The sequence below is a fragment of the Tympanuchus pallidicinctus genome, unplaced genomic scaffold, assembly GCF_026119805.1.
Source record: "Tympanuchus pallidicinctus isolate F22 unplaced genomic scaffold, pur_lepc_1.0 scaffold25, whole genome shotgun sequence".
Classification (NCBI taxonomy): domain Eukaryota; kingdom Metazoa; phylum Chordata; class Aves; order Galliformes; family Phasianidae; genus Tympanuchus; species Tympanuchus pallidicinctus.
Window position 1 is genome coordinate 278,458 of NW_026294742.1, and position 20,935 is coordinate 299,392.

General features: G+C 45.7%; 1 protein-coding gene across 1 annotated transcript in view; it reads right to left on the reverse strand.

The window, feature by feature from the left end:
* The window catches only part of RBM19 (RNA binding motif protein 19), a 47,416-nt gene extending 26,768 nt beyond the window's left edge, over window positions 1-20,648 (reverse strand). The window contains exons 1-21 of the mRNA XM_052689798.1: window positions 20,502-20,648; window positions 19,578-19,760; window positions 18,743-18,874; window positions 18,481-18,519; window positions 17,693-17,909; window positions 16,900-17,177; window positions 16,341-16,433; window positions 15,467-15,545; window positions 14,678-14,749; window positions 13,802-14,002; window positions 13,178-13,308; window positions 12,355-12,476; window positions 11,512-11,608; window positions 10,906-11,016; window positions 10,233-10,433; window positions 9,213-9,330; window positions 6,716-6,864; window positions 5,388-5,448; window positions 3,587-3,666; window positions 1,842-1,897; window positions 435-551 (exon numbers count right to left, since the gene is read on the reverse strand). Of these exons, the coding sequence (XP_052545758.1) occupies window positions 435-551; window positions 1,842-1,897; window positions 3,587-3,666; window positions 5,388-5,448; window positions 6,716-6,864; window positions 9,213-9,330; window positions 10,233-10,433; window positions 10,906-11,016; window positions 11,512-11,608; window positions 12,355-12,476; window positions 13,178-13,308; window positions 13,802-14,002; window positions 14,678-14,749; window positions 15,467-15,545; window positions 16,341-16,433; window positions 16,900-17,177; window positions 17,693-17,909; window positions 18,481-18,519; window positions 18,743-18,874; window positions 19,578-19,760; window positions 20,502-20,537 (2,573 nt within the window). The 5' untranslated portion in view covers window positions 20,538-20,648. The remainder of the gene's footprint in view (window positions 1-434; window positions 552-1,841; window positions 1,898-3,586; window positions 3,667-5,387; window positions 5,449-6,715; window positions 6,865-9,212; window positions 9,331-10,232; window positions 10,434-10,905; window positions 11,017-11,511; window positions 11,609-12,354; window positions 12,477-13,177; window positions 13,309-13,801; window positions 14,003-14,677; window positions 14,750-15,466; window positions 15,546-16,340; window positions 16,434-16,899; window positions 17,178-17,692; window positions 17,910-18,480; window positions 18,520-18,742; window positions 18,875-19,577; window positions 19,761-20,501) is intronic.
* Between the last annotated feature and the right edge of the window lie 287 nt (window positions 20,649-20,935).

The following is a 20,935-nucleotide window of genomic DNA, read 5'->3' on the forward strand; positions in this document are numbered from 1 at the left end:
GAGCCAGCCCGAGCTGATACCTCTCACACCAGCTGTTTGCAGTGACTCTTGGTGCTCCTCCCAGCCAGGTGTGCCAAGCAGCAGGAATGCTGCCATAAGCCTTACAAACAAGAGGGAAAAAAAATATCCAAGGCTGTGTCATCTGTTGGATAGGGGGAGATGTCCGTCCTCCGTGCATGCCTACTGCAGAGTGATGGGCCACCCAGCTGCAGCAGATCAGAGCACTTGAGTCAAAACTCTGGCATATGCCATCTGTCTCGCAGACAGCATCTCACAGCAGAAAAACCTGCTACATCAGTTCTACTTACAAGTTCACCTGCTCCCACAGAGAAGTCAAAATTCATCATTACAATCCATCAGCAAGGTCCTGCATTAAAATCTTGCTGACTCCTGAGCAGGGCATTGCCCAGACCTGACAGAGAATGCTTTCCTACCTGAAGAGCTCCCTGATCTCCCTGACGGTGGCCTGGAATGGGATGTTTCGGACTAGGATCTTGGAAGTCTTCTGCTTCTTGACCGTCTGCTTCTTTCGGGAGGACTTTGCAGCAGGCCTGTCAGGTGAACAGACAGGGCAGGTAAGGGGCACTGCAGAGCAACACGCCCAGGGCACATTGTCTGCTTCAATGCCAGCCATCAGAAGTAGCCAGCTAGCTCACAACGGCATCCCTGCCGGTCTCACGCTGGTGACAATGGATATTTCATTAGCTGTATAGAGAAGGAATGAATGCAAGTAATTTAAATCCCAAATTTAAAATCAGAGCTTCTGGCTTGCTGAGTGCAGCCACAACGGAGCTGCACTCCACAAAGGCAGCAGGCTTGTACTCACATCTGCCACCAACTTTTCTTCTGACTCTAAACATTGTCTATTCAGTACCAGGTGATGAAACATTTGCATGTATTTAAACAAGTAATCTAATGCAAGCGACTGTTCATTCTTTTTCCTACTGACTTAGAGAACAATAAACAAAACTAAAATATATTGGTAAATTATTTTGCTCAGGTTGTGTTGTATTTGAATAAGATAAAAATTTACCTAATATAAAAAAAAAACAAAACAGCAGCTTAGAGTAAAGCATTCTACATTACAGACTGGATTTTAAAACCCAGAATGGGTATGAATGCTTTATTAAAAAAAAAGCCACAAAATGCAAAGTGCAGATAGTGAACTGTCAGCCTTCTGGGCCCCAGGTACCAGATTTGCAAAGGAATTATGCCATGTAAGAGACACACTCTTCTCACAGCATTTCCAAAGTGTCTACAAGATAGTTTTTAGGGCGCCAGTAATCACTTCCAAATCACTTGGTGTACTTTTTTTTAACCTCATAGGTACAGATCATCAAAATCCCAGTAGATATGAGTCATAGATTTCAACAGTAAAGCTATAAACCTGAGTCAGTCACCTCGTTATGTGACATCAGGAAATGTAACTCCACAGAAAGGTCTGCCTCTTAGGCTCCCCACCAAAAGAACCTTAGGCATTTTTCAGAGAAGCCTTTTCCTTAAACATGAAACAAGTATCGCGTGCCTGGTTCTCATCTTGGACCCACTTTTGGCACCCCATCAGTGTATGCTGCTTAAGGTTTCACTTGAAAGTCAGTCTCTTAGTAAGCAAGCACGTTCACATCTGCTCTTTTTTTCTCTCCTCTTTTTTCCTTCTTCCTTTCCAAGTACTGACTAAGGTGACTCCATGCAACGTGCAACAAAGGCTGATGTGTCAGACAGCCGAAGCACTACTGGCCACAAATCCTTATGAAGCACAGATACTAGCTTAGAAATGAAGAACCTACCAAGACTTATCACAGACTAAATGTAACCATGCTACAGAAGGAAGACAGCTTTACCTGACAGCTCTCTCAGAGATTTTGACTTCCAGCTTATGGCCATCTACAATGCAGCCCTAAAAGTTAAAATGAAAACAAAAAAATATGAGTCACAACAGCATTCAAGCTTCCAGGATACAAGCATAACATTTCACAGAATCACAGAGTGGTCAGGGTTGGAAGGCACTTCAAGGATCACGAATCTCCAACCCCCTGCCACATGCAGGGCCACCAACCTCCCCATTTAATATTAGACCAGGCTGCCCAGGGCTCCATCCAACCTGGCCTTGAACACCTCCAAGGACGGGGCATCCACAGCCTTTCTGGGCAGCTGTTCCAGCACAATCTTCGCATTTCACATCTTTATTCTTTCCCATACATTCCTCCCCTTCTCCTCACTAAAGGTCTTCCCTATTCATACAAGGTAAGGTTCTGATATGAAGCTGGAGACAGTCTAACTGAGGAATCAGCCAGCACCCTCATGTCTGCTCATTGGCCTCAGCGCTGGCACTAACCTGGCAAAGGCAAGTCACTTCCCTGCCCTGGGCTACTGGTTCTTCTCCTTCTGGACTGCAAACTCTTCAAGGCAGGGAGCACCTCACAGCTTGTTCTGGAATGAGCCAAGGATGACTCACTTGCTGTCAGTAGCCAAGACAGAAAGTCTTCTGTCTCCTGCTACCCACACATTAAAGCACAGAAAACAAGCAGCCTCTTGCCTAATCAGTCCAGAAACAGCACAGGATGTGCAAAGGCTTTACGCTGGGAACCTGGAGCCCTGCCGCCCACTCCCTCTGCAAAATCTCCACTGTCCTGCTTACCTCAGGATTCTATGTTCAAAACAATGCAGAACACCCATCTATCTCAGGACTACACAGCTGTGCAATGCAAAATCACCACCTGTTGAAGGTGAGACCCATGGATTGCAGTCATGGAGCAAACAGCCATTATACACAGAGCAATTCTTCCAGGTCTATATAGAAAAGGAGTGTTCCTGCTGTCTAGCCTGCATCAGCAGGTAATGTGGACCAAGACACTAGCATGTTGTTCTAGCAGCACCAGAAATGACTTATTTCCTTGAAGAGCATCCAAGCCCTAGTCCCTGAAGCACTGGTAGAGTCACAGAAGATGAAACTGAACCCCACAACACCAAATACTAAGCTACACTTATTCTGTGGGGGTCTCTTATTCTTAGGTCTCTGTCACTGTTGCAAGTAAACCTTGCAGAATAAACTTGTTGAATTTTAATAATTCCACATTTTCTGCCATCTCTGCATAGGATCAGTGCTAGTAAAACATTCTTATGTACAAGCTATTCCCCCTTGCACAGAACGGCTTGAGCGAGGAGGGAGCTTAAGCATCTAGTTCCAACTCCTCTGCCGTGGTGAGGAACATCTCCCACCAGATCAGCTGCTGAGGCCCTATCCAACCTGACCTTGGGCATCCCAGGGATGAGGCATCCACAGCATCTCTTGGCAATCTGTTCCAGTGACTCAGCACTCTCTGAGTAAAGAATTCTTCCTAATATATTATCTAGATCCTTTTTCTTTATTTTAAAGTTATTACCTCTTGTCTTATCATGACATTCCTCGATAAAGTGTCCCCCTCCTGCTTTCATGTAGGTTTCCTCCAGGTATTGGTATGAAATACCCTTCTAAGTACTGGTAGGAAGAGGGTATATACCCCTCTTCCTCAACTAGCTTTTGAACCTCACAGTTTATCTACATCACTGCTCACTATCTCTGGAAATAAACCTGGCCTCAGCTTACCTGGAGCCGTCGCAATGCTTTCTGAGCACTCTCTGGCTTCTTGTACTCCACAAATCCGAAGCCCATGGAAAGCAAAGTGCCTATAAGAAGATAAAGGAAAATTGTTATGATAGCAGGAAACAAGGATACTAAAAAGTAAACATAAAAACAAAGTGCTGTTGCATACTAACTACTAACACTGCCACAGCATTACATGGATTCCACCATTAACTGCAGTGCCCAGCAGGATCCAGGGACAACTGTGAGCACAAAAATTCTCTGAATCTCTGACTGCTAAAACTGGGGGGAAGCAAAAACTAATACACTGAAGAAGGGGCCAGTCTGTCCTTGTCCTGACTGTCATATTCCTCATTAACACTCCTTAACAGCTTGCATGGAACGAAATACTGCTCTAGAATGGATGCTCAGTTTGAGGAGCTTGTTTTGATGCTGCTATCAGAGATGGCACTGTATGCCAAACTGATTTTGAGCTTTGTGAGATTTCAGCACAGCCTCCATAAATAAAACAATAACTGTATGTCCTATAGAACTACCGCAGTTTGTAGTCAGGGTGACTGATCCTATTATAGATACACAAGCCTCTGCTTATACACAGGACATTTCCCTAATGTACGAAACAAGACCTTCACTGGGGAAATTTGTAAACAGCCCAGACATAAGTGTGACTTTTGCTGTGGGAAAGAAATATGCAGGTTGCAGTCTGGTCCCCAGATGAGGCTTTTCTAATCTGCAACCCATTCAGAAATTGGTTTTGGTTAACAGACAGCAAATAGGCACTTAATGACCACTGCTGGGAACCAAGCATTTGAGATCTGTTTAAAGGCAAACTGTCATGTGCTAGTAATGGGATGATTTCCCACTACAACAAAACAAAAGCCCAACATTTGAGAGACAGAACATCTGTGAGGCAGGCAAAAAACAGAATATACTTCTGTGAACCTGGAAAGGCAGTTGCAATTTCCAGGCCCATAAATAAAGCTAGGAGAGGAAAGGAAAAATCCATAAGCAAAAACACATCACCAAATTTCTAACTTCCGAACTTGAGAGGCAGTAGGATCCTGAGGTCACCCTGCAGCAACAGAAACCAATAGTGCTGGTAGGCGGGATGAGCTCAGACCAGATTCAAATGCTGCTGTCTAGTCATGAGCATGCCACACATGTCAGCAGCACTGAAGAACGGACTTTATTCTTTTTCTTTCAGTGAATCGGAGTTTTTAAGCATCCCATGCAAAAGGATGCCTAGGGAGTTATTCCCCAAGGCAAAATCCCACAGAGCTGTGCAATCCCTAGCCTAAAATCTGGAAAGATGCAGCCCATTCAGCTTGCCTTATGCAATCCCTTTCCTGTCCAACCCCATGGGAGGTAGGCAGAGATCCTGCTGGGATCAGCACAGGCAGCAAACAACGCCTGCTCAGCGCAGTACTCAGCCAGGCACCCTTGAAGACTGTGGCTGCTGCTGTGGATAAAGTGTTGTGCACATGTTCAATCATTTAAGTGCACTGGTCCCTTTCAACTTGCATCCCGCTCTGTGATCCTGAAGGAGTTGGCTTCTCTGTCCTGATCTCAAGAAAAGGCCACATCTCCACAAATTCCACAATTCAGCTTAACCTTCTAGACTGAACTCCAGTGTGTTTTTGGCTGCTGTTTTCAGCCATTTCAACAGGCACACTTCTAGAAACACTGAAGACCTCATCAATGCAAAAATAACAAATGCTCATCCAGATGAATGCTAACGCAATGCCACACCTGAGCCCTCAGCAACCAGCTGCGGGAAGGAATTGAACAGTAACATCTAGAGTACCTGCTTTGTCTTTCTTCTTGGATACTGTGCAGCTCTTCACAGCTCCCACTTTGGAGAACGTCTGCAAGGAATTCAGACACCCTTTGTCAGAGGCTTATAACTCAGTTTGAGTGACAGTGTAGCACTCTTTCAGAGCCAGAGGCACACGCTTGCAAGCCTACCTCCCCGCCAGGCACACCTGACAAGCAGGCAGTGCAGCTGCTTTTTCTCTTACAAGATTATTTCTGCACAAATACACACACAGACTTGTAAATAAATCAACACAGATGGTCCCAGAAATCCTTCACCACTCCTCAGAAACCGCTGAGCTCTGTGGTTGTTGTGGGGGACCACAGCAGATTACAAGCTGTCTGCACCCAGGCAGGGACCCAACTGCAGGTAACTCTTGTGATCCTCGTAAGAAAACAGCTCCTTCCAGAGTTGTAAGAGAGGTGCTGCAGGGCAGCATGGGCTGTTCTACCGTGGCACAACATTTGTATGATTCCCTTGTACAACTGCAACTGGAATGTAGGAAAGAAAAAAGAAAAAAAAGAAGTCCTGGTCCTTCTCTGAGTATTTAAGGTTTGTCCCCACAGCCAGCAGGACCAGATCTATACCAGAACCTCCATCCCAAAATGGAGCAGCACAGGTCCAGGATGGACTGACATCCCACCATCATTCTTGGACCATGAAATACGGCATGTCACAAGGCTACAGAAAGTGGCAAAGGTGAGAACTTGCAGCTGTTTTTTCCCAGCCTCACTATTAATATTCCATGTGGTTTTAGAAACGCTACAATCTCCCCCAAGTGCTTTGCTGAGGTAAAGCAGCACAGACAGCTCCATACTGGCACAAAATCCAAGCACATGTCAGTGAAATAATCACTTATGGCCATAGCATGCCGTGCAGTATTACAGCTGCACAAGTGCTGATCCCAAGGAGAAGAATGGGAAACAAAGAGTCTTAAAAGATTTCCTACTGCTTCCACCTGTCCCAAGGTAGAATTCAAATCCATCAAAACTGTTTCAGATACGTTTGTCTAATAGAAGCCTAAAACTCAAGAGTGGAGTTTTCCTGCCCCAGTACTCCCAGTGCTCCCTCATGTACCATTAGGGCCATGCCACTGACAATTTAACTCCTTTCAACACCACCGTTAGCATATCAGAGGTGGAGGACACCTTTCTCCCTGCACTCTGCAACACAGGTGAGCCCTTTCTTCAAGCCCATGCAATGAGTAGGGGCCTTCCAGCAACGAGGTGCCCAGTGTGGTCTCAACCTGCTCCTATCCATCACAGCAGCCCTGCCTATACTAAGCAAAACCCAGACTCCACTCCTTGCTTACGGCTTACCTCCTTCAGTGTGTCTTCTGTGGTGGTAAAGTTGAGGTTCTTGATAAACAAGGTACAACCTGGAATGGTCTCTTCCTCATCTTCCTCTTCATCTTCTTCCTCATCCTGTGCTGATGTTTCCCCTGAACCCTTTACAGTTGTGTCGCCATCTGATACAAAAAGAGAAAACTCAATCTGTAAGACACAACAAAGCCAAATCTGGGTGAGCTCGTCCCCTGCCCCAGCTGACAGTCACTGCTTCAGCAAGATCAGACCACTCCTCTACTGGGTGAACAGAGACTGAGGCTGACTCAGCACGCACATGTGAACAGGTCCCTGTAGAAACAAAATCCTTTGAATGCAGAAACTCCATAAGCCTGCTGCTTGGCCCTTAAACACCTAACATCAATCCTTGCCAGACACCTACTGAACTAGGCAAGGAGCCCTGGACAATTAAGTACAATTCTGCAGTGATCTAACACCTCATCTCTTGATAATACATACCTACAGGTTGTGAAACCACAACTTCCGCATCAGCACACGAAGGCCGTTGTTAGACACACTAGCTGTCATCCACTGGCTTTCCAACTTCTTCCCTTCCTAGACAACTTGTTTTCCATACCAGCTTCAGCCCCTAACAGCACAGCTGATGCTGTGCTCAAGGGGACCAAGCTAAGCATCTCCCTCTGGCATTACCACCATCCCCTCGATGACTTTTCTAGGCTTAGTGCTCACTTTTTTGGTATGAGAGAACCTGCATGGAGCCAGGGGTGCTTAGACACTTCCCAGCTCTAACTCCATAGCCAACTTTCCCCACAGGGCTCCATCCAGTTGCCTTCCCTACCGGTGGCACCACACAGCCCAAGCCTTCCCAGTCAGGTGGTCAAACCCTCCTTGCTCCAACCCGCAGCATGTTTGCCAACACAGCATGGAAAAAACTCATTGCCTTTGAAGATAAGTCGTTTGAAGAAAGGGAGGGAAGAGATTTAGTGAGACAGGGTAGGAGAAAAAGGTGCCTCCATCTGTAGCTGGCACAATAAGAGGCCACGTGCCGCCGCCCAAAGCCCTTTTGTAAACGAGGTGATGAGTTTATTGCACATCCCCTTCCTCTCCCCTTTCCTAGATGCAGAGCTTCAGAAGCTGGCAGAAAAGACCATTATCAGCCCTGAGCAGCCTTCCAGGAGCTCCTGTGCTTAAAGCCCTTTATCTTGAGGTGAGGGTCTCGGATACAGGGAGATAAAGCAGCTCCCCCAGTTCCCTTGGGCTCCAGCCATCCCCTGTGACCCATATGCAGAACAGCAGCCCGCGAAGAGGCTTTTCATTAGCTTTTCTCCCCCCTCCCAAAACCTCAGTCCTGAAATAGCTTCCAACGAGACAAAACTATTTAAAGCCAACCTCTTTTTTTTTTTTTTTTTTTTTTTTTAAGTCTTGAAAGGTTTTAAATATACAGGCGAGAATTAATGTTTACAGGATGGGGAAAATGAGTTTACCAGTGGAGAGAAGGCTCTGCCCTTGCAGCAGTGGAAAATCATCCAGACAAAGCACACAGCAGGAACTGATGCAAGAGAAACAGAGAAAGAAGAGTAGAGACTCATAGCCTGCCACTGGCAAGTCAGCTGCCAGATCCTCCATTGCTGTGCAAGCCAGTTGCTCAGGTGCTCTTGCACAAGGAGGTGTCCTTGCAGAGCATGAGACCACATGCACTCTGGGGTTAGGGCTGGCCTACAGAGTAACTACAGCTCTCAGTGGCTGCTGCCAAGAGCAAAATGGACCAAAAGTTTCCTTTCCAGAGCATCTGCTCCAATCCAAATTGGATTGGTGTACAGTGGGCAGTACCACACTCTTCACATCTCATCCAACAGGCAAGGAGTGAGACAGGACTAAGGCCAGAACTTGAGTGGCAACATCAGCAACCACACAGCCCAGTGAGGTGACCCTAAGAACCATGTACTGAATGCCATGAGGCTGGTTCTGTTCCAGTTACAGAATAACTTACATTAGTGTATAGGAGCTGCTGATTAACAGCTTGAATCAGTGGTTGAGCACCTGGAGAAAAGACTGGGTCAGCCCTGAAAGCACAGGTGAAGGCAATTCAGCTGTGTGACTGGAAGGGGGGGAGCCTGGCTGCACCTCTCGTAGACCTCATTTAAGGGCTGACTGCCACTGGAGAAGGGTCTCTAGTAAGAGATCCTTTGTGGAGTCTTTCTACAAGCCTAGATCTTCAGAGGCAGGTAAGCACCCTTCTTTTTGTAACACCTTGCATTTGTTGCCATTACAGTTGAAAAGGACCTTAGAGCTCATCCAGTTGCAACTGTCCTGCTTTGGGCTGGTTGTCACCCATCAAACCGTGCTGCCCAAGGCCCCAGCCTGGTCCTGAATGCCTCCAGGGTACACACACAACTTCCCTGAGCAATCTGTTCCAGTGCGTCGAAAAGTTCAGGAATGTCAGCATTGCTACTTTACATGGAAAAGAGCATGGAAACAAAGGCAGATTCCTCTGATACAGTTAAGCTCTTACCAGGTACCAGCCTTTCTTTTCCCTCCTTCTCCACAGCTTCTATGTTTTTTTTCTGAAGGGCTGGGCTGGAGAAGACACCCATTGGAGCCCATTCCAGATACAACGGCACAGAGTGAAACTGTGGAGAGAACACAGGAGAAATGTGAAGAGCAAAAGTTGAAGCCTGAAGAAAAGTCTGCTCTCAGCTCCATTTTCCCCTCAAACACCCTGTTATGGACAAGAGAAGAAAAGCTATGCAGCATCTTTGTTTGGCTCAACCATCTTTCACTGGAGAAGTGAGTCAGTATCCAACCTCATAGAGGACAAGCCTCTGGAAACCAGAGGACAAGGAACAAGGAAGGCCACAGCTAGGAAAGGATTCCCAAGGAGAGCTCCAGGCTTCAGTACCAACTCTACCATAGCAAAAGGCATCAGAAACTCTCTCCCAGGCCACAGAGAGTTTTTGGACACTTGTCACAGCACACTCTTCCAGCTTTTTTTTTTTTTTTTTTTAATTTTTATTTCTTTGTGAGTTGAGAGTCCTACTTAGCTACTGCAGCATATAGATGCACTGGGTATCTTCCTAAATCTAAGAATGAGGAAATAACATAGCAATGCTATGGTTTTAAGATGTTTTATGTTTTCCTTTTAATGGAAATGGTTTGAAGTTGAGGGAGGAAAGATTGAGGTTGGATGTCAGGGGGAAGTTCTTTACTATGAGAGTGATGAGGTGCTGGAACAGCTGCCCAAAGAGGCTGTGGATGCCCTGTCCATCCCTGGAGGTGTTCAAGGCCAGGTTGGATGGGGCCCTGAGCAGCCTGGGCTGGTATTAAATGTGCAGGTTGGTGGCCCTGCATGTGGCAGGGGGTTGGAAATTCATGATCCTTGAGGTCCCTTCCAACATTGGCCATTCTGTGAATGCTGTTAGCTCACTTTCCCTTGAAAACCATCTTTATCTCAATTTTAGCATGCACTCTTTTCAGGAGCTTCACAATTAGCCAACATCCTGCAGGCAGCTGCATACCCTCTGGCTACACTCACCTTGGAGTAGGCCAGCTTAGTGAATGCTTGCTTGGCCTCGGTTGGCTCCAGGAACTCCACAATGGCTGTGATGCCTCCAGCTGGGAGCAGCACCCGGCCCAGGCTGCCGTGTTTGCCAAAGACAGCCTCCAGCTCTGCTGTGCTTGTGGTGGCTGGGAGGTTCTTCACCAGGATCACAGTTTTACTTCTCTCACCAGCAGCCTGACATGTTCAGTGGGAGAAGAGGAGAAGGAGGACATGGGACTTCAGAAAGCAAAAACCAATCTCTTACTAACTGAAGATTTCATTTTCAATACAGTGTGCTCTCTCATGCCATGTCAGGCCTTTACAGGATCCAAAAGTGACAACCACCACTTAGCAAAGGCTTTCTGTTGAGAAGATGCATGCCCCAGCACAAACCTCATTACACAAATTCTCACACACACAGATTTCAGTTCCAGCTGCATCCTGCTACAGACACAGGACTTCATCTCTGCTACTAACATGTTGTCACACTATCGCATGTACTTCAACTATCCCAAGCATGACTTCATCTTTAAGAGTTCAGAACTGTTTCAATAGTTCAATCCTGCACGATGAAGATTTTTAATTAAAAATCTTAAAAAGAGCATAGGATGTCAGGACTGGGCAGAAGAACCAGGCTCACTCTGCAGCCTCACAGCAGGCATCTCACCTGACTGAAGGAATCCAGGCTAACTCCATTTTCAATGAGGAACCGTCGGATTTCCTGGACCAGCTCGGTTTCTCCCAGAGCAACCCTCACTGCCACGCTGTCTTTACTCTCCTGCAGGCAAGAATAACAGTCAACAATGCTGTAAGCGTTCAAAACAGAAGCAAAGGGGCCTGGTCCAGGAATTTGCTGAGCACTTATTCCTGCTGCTCTTAGAAGAGCAGAGAAATTGAAGACAAAATGGTTCAGTTCCTCTGAAGCTGCTGGGAGTTTTGCTGTTAGAGCTAGAGAACTTCTCAAGGAAAGTGAAGTGATTCTAAATTTTAGTCTGTGAATTCCCATCAATTTTTAGTCACATGCAAATACAAACCTCAGCCACAGAAAAGCCTAACTAGGAGGGAAAGAGCAGAGATAGGAGTGTCATTTTGAGTTCTAGTTTCAAAGACTGTCACCTACAGACAGGCTACAGGACCACTGACCTTTCAGTCAGTGTGGAGCTTAAGACTGCGCAGCAGCTCTTGCTGTGCAAAACGACCAGGCAGGTGTTAGCCATGAGCAAAGAGGTCAGAAAATGGTCTCCTACCCCATTTGATCAGTACCCCAACTCACATGATCCAGCACTTGGCTTTTGGAAGCATTGTATTTCTGAGCAATTGCATCAGCCACAGCATTTGTCCCCACAAACAATGTATTCCAATTGTGAGAGCTGGAAAGAGAAAGAGGTTCAAATCTTGCAGTTTTTTCTTCCACTGACATCTCTCTGTTCAATGGTCCTGGAAAAGAAGAGCTTTCAAGGCCACCACTAGTAACAAGGATAAGATGGGGGGGAAATAACAGCAGAACATCCTTAGAAAATAGACAGGATGAGAGAGACATGACTGGTGAGCAAACAAAGGCAGCAATGCTGGCACCTTAGCTCTTCTTCCCTAGCATGTGAGTGGCCACAGCTATGCAGTTATAACTGGAAACTGGCTCAGAGGAACGTGTGTTTTTTCATATGGTTTCCTAAAAGCAAAATCCTGCGCAAGGAAAGTTGCATTCCTTGCCTGTAAGGTCTGAAAATATTACCAACTTTCAAACCAGTCTGTTAGAAAGATAACTCCTGAACGTTTTAGAATACAGGCGACCGAGTGGATGAGAAAGGTGTAACTGATTTGTAGCCACTACCCTGAAGAGTTACAGCATGAGATCAGTTTTATTAGACACCAGAGAAATTCATACACAAAGCCAAAGAAAACCACATTTCTTTCCATATATGTTCAGTACTTGCTGAACTACTAGAGCTACTTGGAAAGAGGAATTAAGTAGGTAAGAGGTAAAGGAAACAGGAAGCTGCATAACAAATTCTCTACTGACTTTGGTAATCTATACAGACCCTACAAAGATGCATTCTGGCCATCTGGTAATTTGGCAGGTTGTGTTGTCTTACCCTGCCACAAGACACCTCCGTACCTGGTACTGCTGGCTTTGTCCTTGGCCTGCTTCTGCTTTTTGTAGGAGGAAGATTCTTCTGCATCAATATCTTCAATTTTTTCCTTTTTGATTGTGGAGGGTAAAAGATGCATCATTCTGCCCTAGAAGAAAAGACAAGATTCAGAATCACAGAACTGCAGTGGTTGGAAAGGATTTCTAGAGATCTTTGAGCCCAACCTCTCTGTTAAAGCAGGTTCCCTATAGTAGGTCGCACAGGTAAGTGTCCAGATAGGTCTTGAATATCTCCAAAGAGGAAGACTCCACAACCTCTCTGGGCAGCCTGCCCCAATGCACTGCCACCCTCACTGTAAAGAAGTTCTTTGTGTGAAAATCCCTATGATTCAGTTTTTGGTCTTTGCTCCACATCTTATCGCTACACACCACTGAAAAGAGTCTGCCCTCATCCAACTGACACCTGCACTTCAGATATTTATAAACATTGATCTGAAGCTCTGAAATAATTCACAGAAGTTCATGAACTAAGCAGAGGAAAGAAATTTTCAGACATTTCTCTTAGGCAAGTGAACTAGGTGAAAGTAAACCTTCCTTCTTAGAGGCATACTGCAGGTGAGAGTAATCATACAAAGCATGACAGACTCAGACCTCGGTATTATCTGTGAAACTGTTCAAACCAGGCTGCTCTGCCAGAGGCAGTCGTGTTCCTAGACAGTAAAGCAGAATTTAGCCCTTAGCACCTAGGGGAATTCTGCTCAGCAACACCTAGGAGCAAACACCTGTGTGCTTCACTAATAACCACCTTTACCAGGTAGGCTGATCGCATGTGAGACTGAAGTCACTGTACCTGGAACACCTGCCCATCCATTTCTGCATAGGCCTTCACTGCGTGTTCAGGAATCATGTAGGTAATGAAAGCAAATCCTTTGGGTTTCTTTGTCAATCTGTCGATAGGGAAATGGATCTCTGAGAGAGGCCCTGCAAGAGAAAAAGCCTTTCAGTGAGCGATCACTTACACGGCCACCACACTTGCCAGCAGCATTCTGAACAGACATCCCCTGGTCACAGCTAGGAAAGGAGCCAGAGAGAGAAGAGCAGGTCTGAACATTGCAGGAAGGTGTGTGATGAGCCATGAGTCTGCGTGCGGAGCCACTAGCTGCAGACCAACAAGGAGGGCCCAGCAGTAGCACCCAAAGTCCAGATATGCTGTAGCACACATGGCTTCAACTGTGGGATTGGAGATATGAAGAATAAGGGCAGATGCACACACAGCACATCTGAGCTAAGTGGTACAGCATCAGTTTCAATACCAAGCAGTCCAATGCTGTCACACCAGGCACTGAAGATGATTTGAGTCTGTCTGTGTCTGAGAGGTGTGAGGTGCAGATTCATACGTGCATTCCCACCCAGCAAACCTCTGCTTGCAAGGAGACAAAGCACTGCAAGTTCCAGCACTACAGCAAGTACGTACCATACTTGGAAAAGATCTTCTCCAAGTCCTCCTCAGTGCTAGTAAAAGGAAGATTTCTGACAAAGAGTCTCCCTGATTCAGACAAGTCTTCCTCTTCCTCATCATCCCTCTTCATTCGTTGCCAAGGCTGGTCATGAGTTTTTGCTGTAACAGTTTCTTTTGGGGTATTCTCACATCGGGACACCTCAATGTATCGCCCACCTAGTCAACAAACACACACAGGCACATCAGATGCTTCCTGAGGCCATGAGCTATCAATATCAATGTGTTAAGAATCTAGGCTTACAACAGCGACAAAAGCAATCACAATTCAAAAGAACTGAGTAGAATTCTGTCAGATTAAATAAAAGAAAGACAGTTTCAAGAGATTAGCAGAACATCTGCTAGTCATCTTTAGACTCCTTTCCTTTCAGACAGCTTCAATCCTTCTGATTCCATCAACCTCTTCCACAGGCTTCTATGTTCCAATCCTACATGGGATTTTTGCCAAGTATGAGCAGCTTCACTAAGGACTTCAGTAAGAATGGGTTTCAAATGCAGGCTTGGAGAATCATTTGTACAAACCCCTGCACTATCCCAACTTGATTTTTACAGTATCTTTTTTTTTTTTTTTTTTTTACCAAAAGCAAGATACACATCGGGCACATGACAAATATCAAGAGCCAAAGAGTAACACACATAGGTCAGCCACTCCGAGCTGCTCCTGATGGCACTTACATGGCAACTGGTTATCCCACAACAGCTGTGCAGAGGAAACCTCCCCCACCATTTGCATGGAAGAAACTGAAGCAATGGGAGATTCTTTCACAGGGAGCACTTTAACACCTGAGCACTCTGTCACTGACATCAGAACAAGAAGGAACAAACAGCACTTACCTATGTATTCTTTTTTCCGCTTCAAGGCCCTTTGCACTTCTGCCTCACCCTTCAAATCAACAAAGATATAACCTTGGAGGAAGAAAAGGTTCAGCTGAGCATCATGCAGGGAAACACAGTCAGTAATGGGCTAATTAAGGGTGAATCAGGTTTTTAAAACAGATTCCTACAGATAAGGCATTCAGCTCCCATTAAATTTTCAATCCAGAGTGAAAATGGCTGTGGCAGACTGGAAGGCTGCCTCTTAATAGCTCATTCTCTATGTATAAACTGAACAAGCCTGTCTTAACAGCTGAAGTAGGCTTTCCACAGGCACCTTCAAGAGCAAAGAAACGGTGCATCTGCTTCTAGGCTATGAAAGGAAAGCATATAACTAAGTTCCCTGCCAGCTCTAAGGACCTGCACCTTCTGATGGGTACTTCCAGTAGTCACAGCCAGTCAGGAGAGCACCTTGGCTAAAGGCAGATCTGCAGCAGCCACTTTTCCCAGAGGAAGGGGCCTTTCCTTGGCGTGGTTGGGGAAGTTTAGGAAAACTTCACAGACAAACCAAAGAAAAGGCTCCCGCTACTGTAATGCTGCTGCATTACCCTAAGGGAGTACAGCCAACATTACTCTGTCCACAGCATCCCATGGCTAGCAACTAGGGCAGGTGAGCTGCAAAGTCACAGAAAGGTCAGTAAGAAACGGGACACAAGCCAGTAATGTGGAACTACAGATGGAAAGAACAAAGGTGTGACTGAGAGGTCATCTGACTCACACAGCCAACCCTCTTCCACAAATACACATTACCTGTATTTTTCCCCTGGGCATTTTTTCCTATCCTGATTGCCACTGGCTTCAGAGGTGACAAGAATTCTCGAATCTTTTGCTGCAGGAAGAATAAGAATTGCTTAAATGAGCTGTTGGATACAGAAAGCTGTCATTAGACAACCTTTTCTGAAAGAAGTACCATAAAAACACCACGTGTAATATAGGTAGCTCACTCCAAAAGTAAAAGTATTTATTTCCATGAAATCTACAACAGATACAAAGAGTGTAATATTATCTGATAGAGGCAGTTCTCAGCTACAAAAAACTGTTTTTCAACATAGCCACTACCATTAGCTCTGTAATTTCACCAGCAGTGAACAGGAGCCTGGATGCTGCACTCATAAAAATCTGCACCTGAAGAGGTAACCCAGAGTCACTGTCACACTGAAACAAAGCACCCACCCCTCACTGTGCTCAATTCCACTGTTTGATCTCCATCAATGTTCAGCCAGCACTGATGGATGTAAACGAGTGAAATTTTTTTCACAAGGAGAAACTCAATTCCTCATCTTTGCTTCATATGCACTTCCACGTCAGATACCATTTTGTCAGTTCTCCTCTGCCACCATCTGTTGCACAGCAACAAAATGTAAAGGAATATTGGTGGGAAAGGCCAACTCCTACTGCCATACCAACATCCACTTCTGATGTCATGGGCCAACATAAAAAAAAAAACAAAACAAAAAAAACACAACAGGAGGCATTACTTTTGGAGCAGTACCTGTACAAGTAAAAAAGCTTCCCCAGCTGCCCATGAAATCCTCAGCACAGTTCAACCAAGTGAAGACAGGGCCTCTGCAAAGACCTTGCTGAGTTACAAGCTGGGAATTCTCAGCTCGGGAGCCAGGCTTACCTCAGTGATATTCGAAGGGGCACCACGTAGTTTCACTGTGTGTGGCGTGCTTGCTTCTGCTGAACTGACTTGGTGCTTCTGCTGCACAGAAGACTGGAAAAAAAGAAGCTGACTGAGAAGTAGAAGTCATGACACAACCAGGTGATTTTGAATAGCAAGCAGGAGGCTGAAGAGTGGAGGAGGAAAAACAATTCCATCAGCCTGGGCAGGAGGACTTCGATAAGGGTGCAAAGCCTGACTGGGATGGTCAAATGCAGATGCTAAAAACAAGCTCTGCAAAGTATTCCCTGCAGTAAGAAGAGAGAAAAGCCTATGAAAGGGGCACTAACACTACCCCTTAGGAAGTTCTGTTTTCCAGAAAAAGAAATTTAACTAGCATTGAGAGGAGATCTGACAAATCCATTTTTTAAATGGGTCCCACCCGATAAGCCAAAAAAGCTGGTGCCTAGGGGTCTCCCAGACTTCAAGTTTTCAGTTACATCCCTGGAGTAACCAACAAACACATACTATCTCATGAAGCTCCTGCCTTAAGCGTGACAAAAGCGTAATTCATTTCTACCTCTAGTGTGGATCCTTTTTTCTTCTTCTCTGCTGGTGTCTCTTGCTCTGCTTCTTGGGGTTTTGACTTCCTCCTTTTATCTGTGTGGGTGCCAATATTTTCTGTAATGCCTGAATCCTCCTCATTCTTGCTTTCCTCTTCCTCTTCCTCACTATCTGTTTCTTCCTCTGTACTGGATGAAGAGCAGGAGGAGGAATCCCTCACTACTTTAGATTTCAGGTAATCCATATCTGAGAGGTCTTCTCTTGTAGCTGCCTTCTTCTCCTGTTGTTTCTTTGCTGTCAGAAAGGAGAGACCAAAGAAGTTTTATCTACAGATACTGCTGCTCTCCCCCCAGCCAAGTTAAAGCTGAGAACAGGCACAATTACTGTGACCTTCTACTCTACACTTTCCACTTACAAAGAAGTCTAGAAAACAGTAGAGCGATTTTAAACCAGCACTTCTACACTAACATGCCTGGATTCCTGCTTGCTTTCTTTTAAGCAACAATTCATGTATAATACAAATTGGAGAGGGCTGCCCTGCTCATTTTCCTAGGCTTTGAATTAATGACCCAGGAGAAAGCACAAATGCCATCCCCTTAATATCAGAAAGAGTGTTTCCCAAATTTCTCCGTACTTGGGAAGGCATCTGCACTTCCACAGTGCACACAACGAGTTATGTGTTGGAGAAACTACCCTTCTGATTACACTCACTGTTCGTAAGCAGGACACTGAATCAAATTCCATCAGCATGTTTGCTCTCCCATTCACCATGACAAAGCCAAGCAAAGGGTGATAGTCCATTTTAGTACCTCTGGTTTCCTCCTCATCTCTAAAGGATTCACTCCCATCCTTCTCCTCCTCACTCAGATCCTCAGACTCATCTGAATCAAAGTTCAGATAATCAGCCACTGGCTTTGATTTTTCCTTCTTGGGCTCCTCCACCAAAGTGTCATTAGCCCAAGTGGCCACCTGAGACCGTTTCTGGTGGACCACCAAGAATTCCTGGAATGTTTTATCTTCTTCCAGCTGTTGAAAAACAAACCAAGCAAAAGACAAAAACAAAAACGTGAAGACAAACAAAACTGAACTAGTGGCATGTTAAAATTCAAAGAAACTCATTTCCAGTACCATAAAAAAGAACAATTCATAGAGAGCAGTCCATTGTACACTCACAAGGTGAGCACTTAGTCACTAACATCTTCTCAGTCTTTCAGCCCTACTCCTTCTTGTACTTAATGTTTAGAAAACACTTTAAAGAAAACAAGAAGATATTAAAGAAGGAAAAAAGCGTGCAAACTAAACATGTCACAACTTGCATGTGATACAACTGTTGAAAGATCTGTCCTGGATAGAGTGCTTATTCATGGAGAAGTATTTAATGATTAAAAAAAAGATAAAAATTAATATATATACATATACACACACACACAGATCAGTCCTCAGTGTTAAAACCGTGATTTGTTACAGTGGAATTGGACTGCAATGCAGTTCTTCAAATCACACATCTTGCTAAATTCGTAACAGTACAGAAAAGGGCTATTCATCTCTTAATACAAGTTATCAACAATGTAGGCATTGGAACTGAAACTCTACTCACCTCCTTAAAGTTTTCTGATGGATTTTTCTTCTTTTTATCCTAGGAAGAGAAGCCATTTTTAGAAAGCCTTATTAGAAGCAGAGCCAGTGATACTTCTCAGGTAACCTAACGATAGAGGTTAAATAGGTAAATTTCCTAAGGCAGAAAATGCCAGAATCAGGACTCCAACATCAGCTGTCCCCTTTTCCACACGCCAGGCTACTCTTCTCTCTGCCAAGTCACTGACACGTGTCAGATCTTCAAGGAAAAAAGCAAGACTTACTTTCTTTGTGCTTGCAGGAGCTGCAATTGTCACAGGTCTCTCAGGCTGTTTTTCCAAGGCAGGGACTTTCTGAGAGTGCTTACTCCATGCTTTGGGCTTTGAAGGGTCACCAAAAGACTTGCAAAACTCAACCTGAGAAGAAAAAAAATCAAGTTTTTAATCAAATTCACCTTCAGCAGTCTTGTTCTGAATCTGCAGGATGCATTTAAGCAAGAATCTTATAATCCAGACAGAACGGATGGTGTAGGTTAAGGATGTTCTTTCTAGAAGTATACAGCTTCATACTTACTCAAAATGGGAGTTTGTTATGCTCAATTACAGAGAATTAAATCAGCTCTCCTGCTTATCATGAATGAAAATTCCTGTCTAGTACACTAAGACGAATCATTTTAAATAAAAGAAAAAACAAGCTCAACTTCAAAAGTTCAGATTATTACAGCTCAAAACCTGACATTTGCTCCAACCAATACTGAAATCACTGCTAGTGCACAGAAGACAGCCCATTTGTACCAAGTACCTGCCTGAAACAGCAGCAAGGAGTCTGGGCATCAGGCTTTGCTGTTTTCATAGAACTTTATCATAAGATGGCCTGAGTTGAAAAGGATCATCGAGTTTCAACCCCCCCTGATGTGGGCAGGGTTGCCAGCTGCTAGACCAGGCTGCCCAGAGCCACATCCAGCCTGGCCTTGGATGCCTCCAGGGATGGAGTTTTGCTGCAAAGGACTCAGTCTTCAGACTTTTCTGGCCCTTAGGTGTTCATCTGTAAGACCATCAAATCCCCCAGTGACTAAGTTTCTTAAGAATCAAAAGAAGGTATTTTTATATATCAACTCACAGTGACTCTGGAGGTGTCTATGAAACTTCTGTTGAAATGGCTCAGTGCTGCTTGAGCTTCATCTTCAGACTTGTAGCCAATGAAGCCAAATTTCCGGAACTTGCCATCCTTGGTGAATTTCAAGCAACAATCAGTCAGTGTGCCAAAGGCTGCAAACAGCTTCCGAAAGCGATCTTCCTTCATCTGGAGAAGGGAAGAAGAAAAGGAAGGCAGGTCACCAACATAACTATAGCAATCTTTTACAGATAAGTCTAAAGCAAAACATTTACTAACACAGAGGACTTCTGAAGAAATCTCACTATGTTGTGGCAAAGCTGATAAGAAATGCATGTCAGCTATGAAAGTTTGTCCTCTTCCTTGCAAATTCCTTACATGTATGCTTCTATGCCTACAAAACCTCCATAGCTAAAGGCTGCACCCGGGTGTTGGGATGCCCTCAGTGGAGCATCCACTCCACCCACAAATAACTTTCAGTATCCCTAGTGGGGAGCAGAACCATTTACACCTCTCCTGCCTCCTTGGGAACACGGGAAAGATAGGGAGCCACAAACCGCCCCTCTCCTCCACCTCAGATAGCTGCTGGATGTGCCCTGGGTGCAGAGGCATAGGCTGGAAGGCAGCTGCAGGGTTCCTTCTGACCCCACAGAACCCGAATCGTTCCTCATACAGAGCCCTCCACCCTCAGGGCAGCTCCTCTCTCCTCCATAAGGCCCCGGGGCACCTCCACAACTCATAACCACCAACGGCCATCTCTCGCGGAAAACACCCGCTCCCCCAGAACCTCCACCTGCTCTTCGCCCCTTCCCCAGGCCTCTCCGTGAGGCACCTCTCCTCTCCCGGCCCTTTCTCGTCCGAGCAGCCATCAGATTCATCTCTCTTCCTGGGCCCCGAACGCTGTCACACAAAAGTCGCAGGGAGACTCACCCCGTTGGGGAGGTTCTTCACGATGAGCCGAGACATGTCGGCTCTGAGAGAGGCCAGACAAAACACGGCACTAGGCCCAATCTGCCTCAGAATCCCGCACGCCGCCCCTGGGCGCCGCCATCTTCCCGCTGCATCACGTGAGCACGGAGAGGCAGCGCGCAGGCGCGACGAGGCGGGGCCTGGCGGCGGGCCTTAGCAACGGGCCTTAGCAACCGGCCCTAGCAACGGGCCTTAGCAACGGGGTGGAACAGGGGAATGGCTCCTCTCGCTTCCAACCGCGCAGCCCCGCTCTGCCTCTTGCAGAGGGCTTCGTCTGCAGGAGGAGGCTCAACTCCTGCGCAACTCCAGCTCTGCCCGCAGGAAGAAGTGCGGGTGGTGGTGGTGGTGGTGGTGCTGGGCTTGCTACTGGGCCCGGTGCTCTTCTGCTTCCCCAT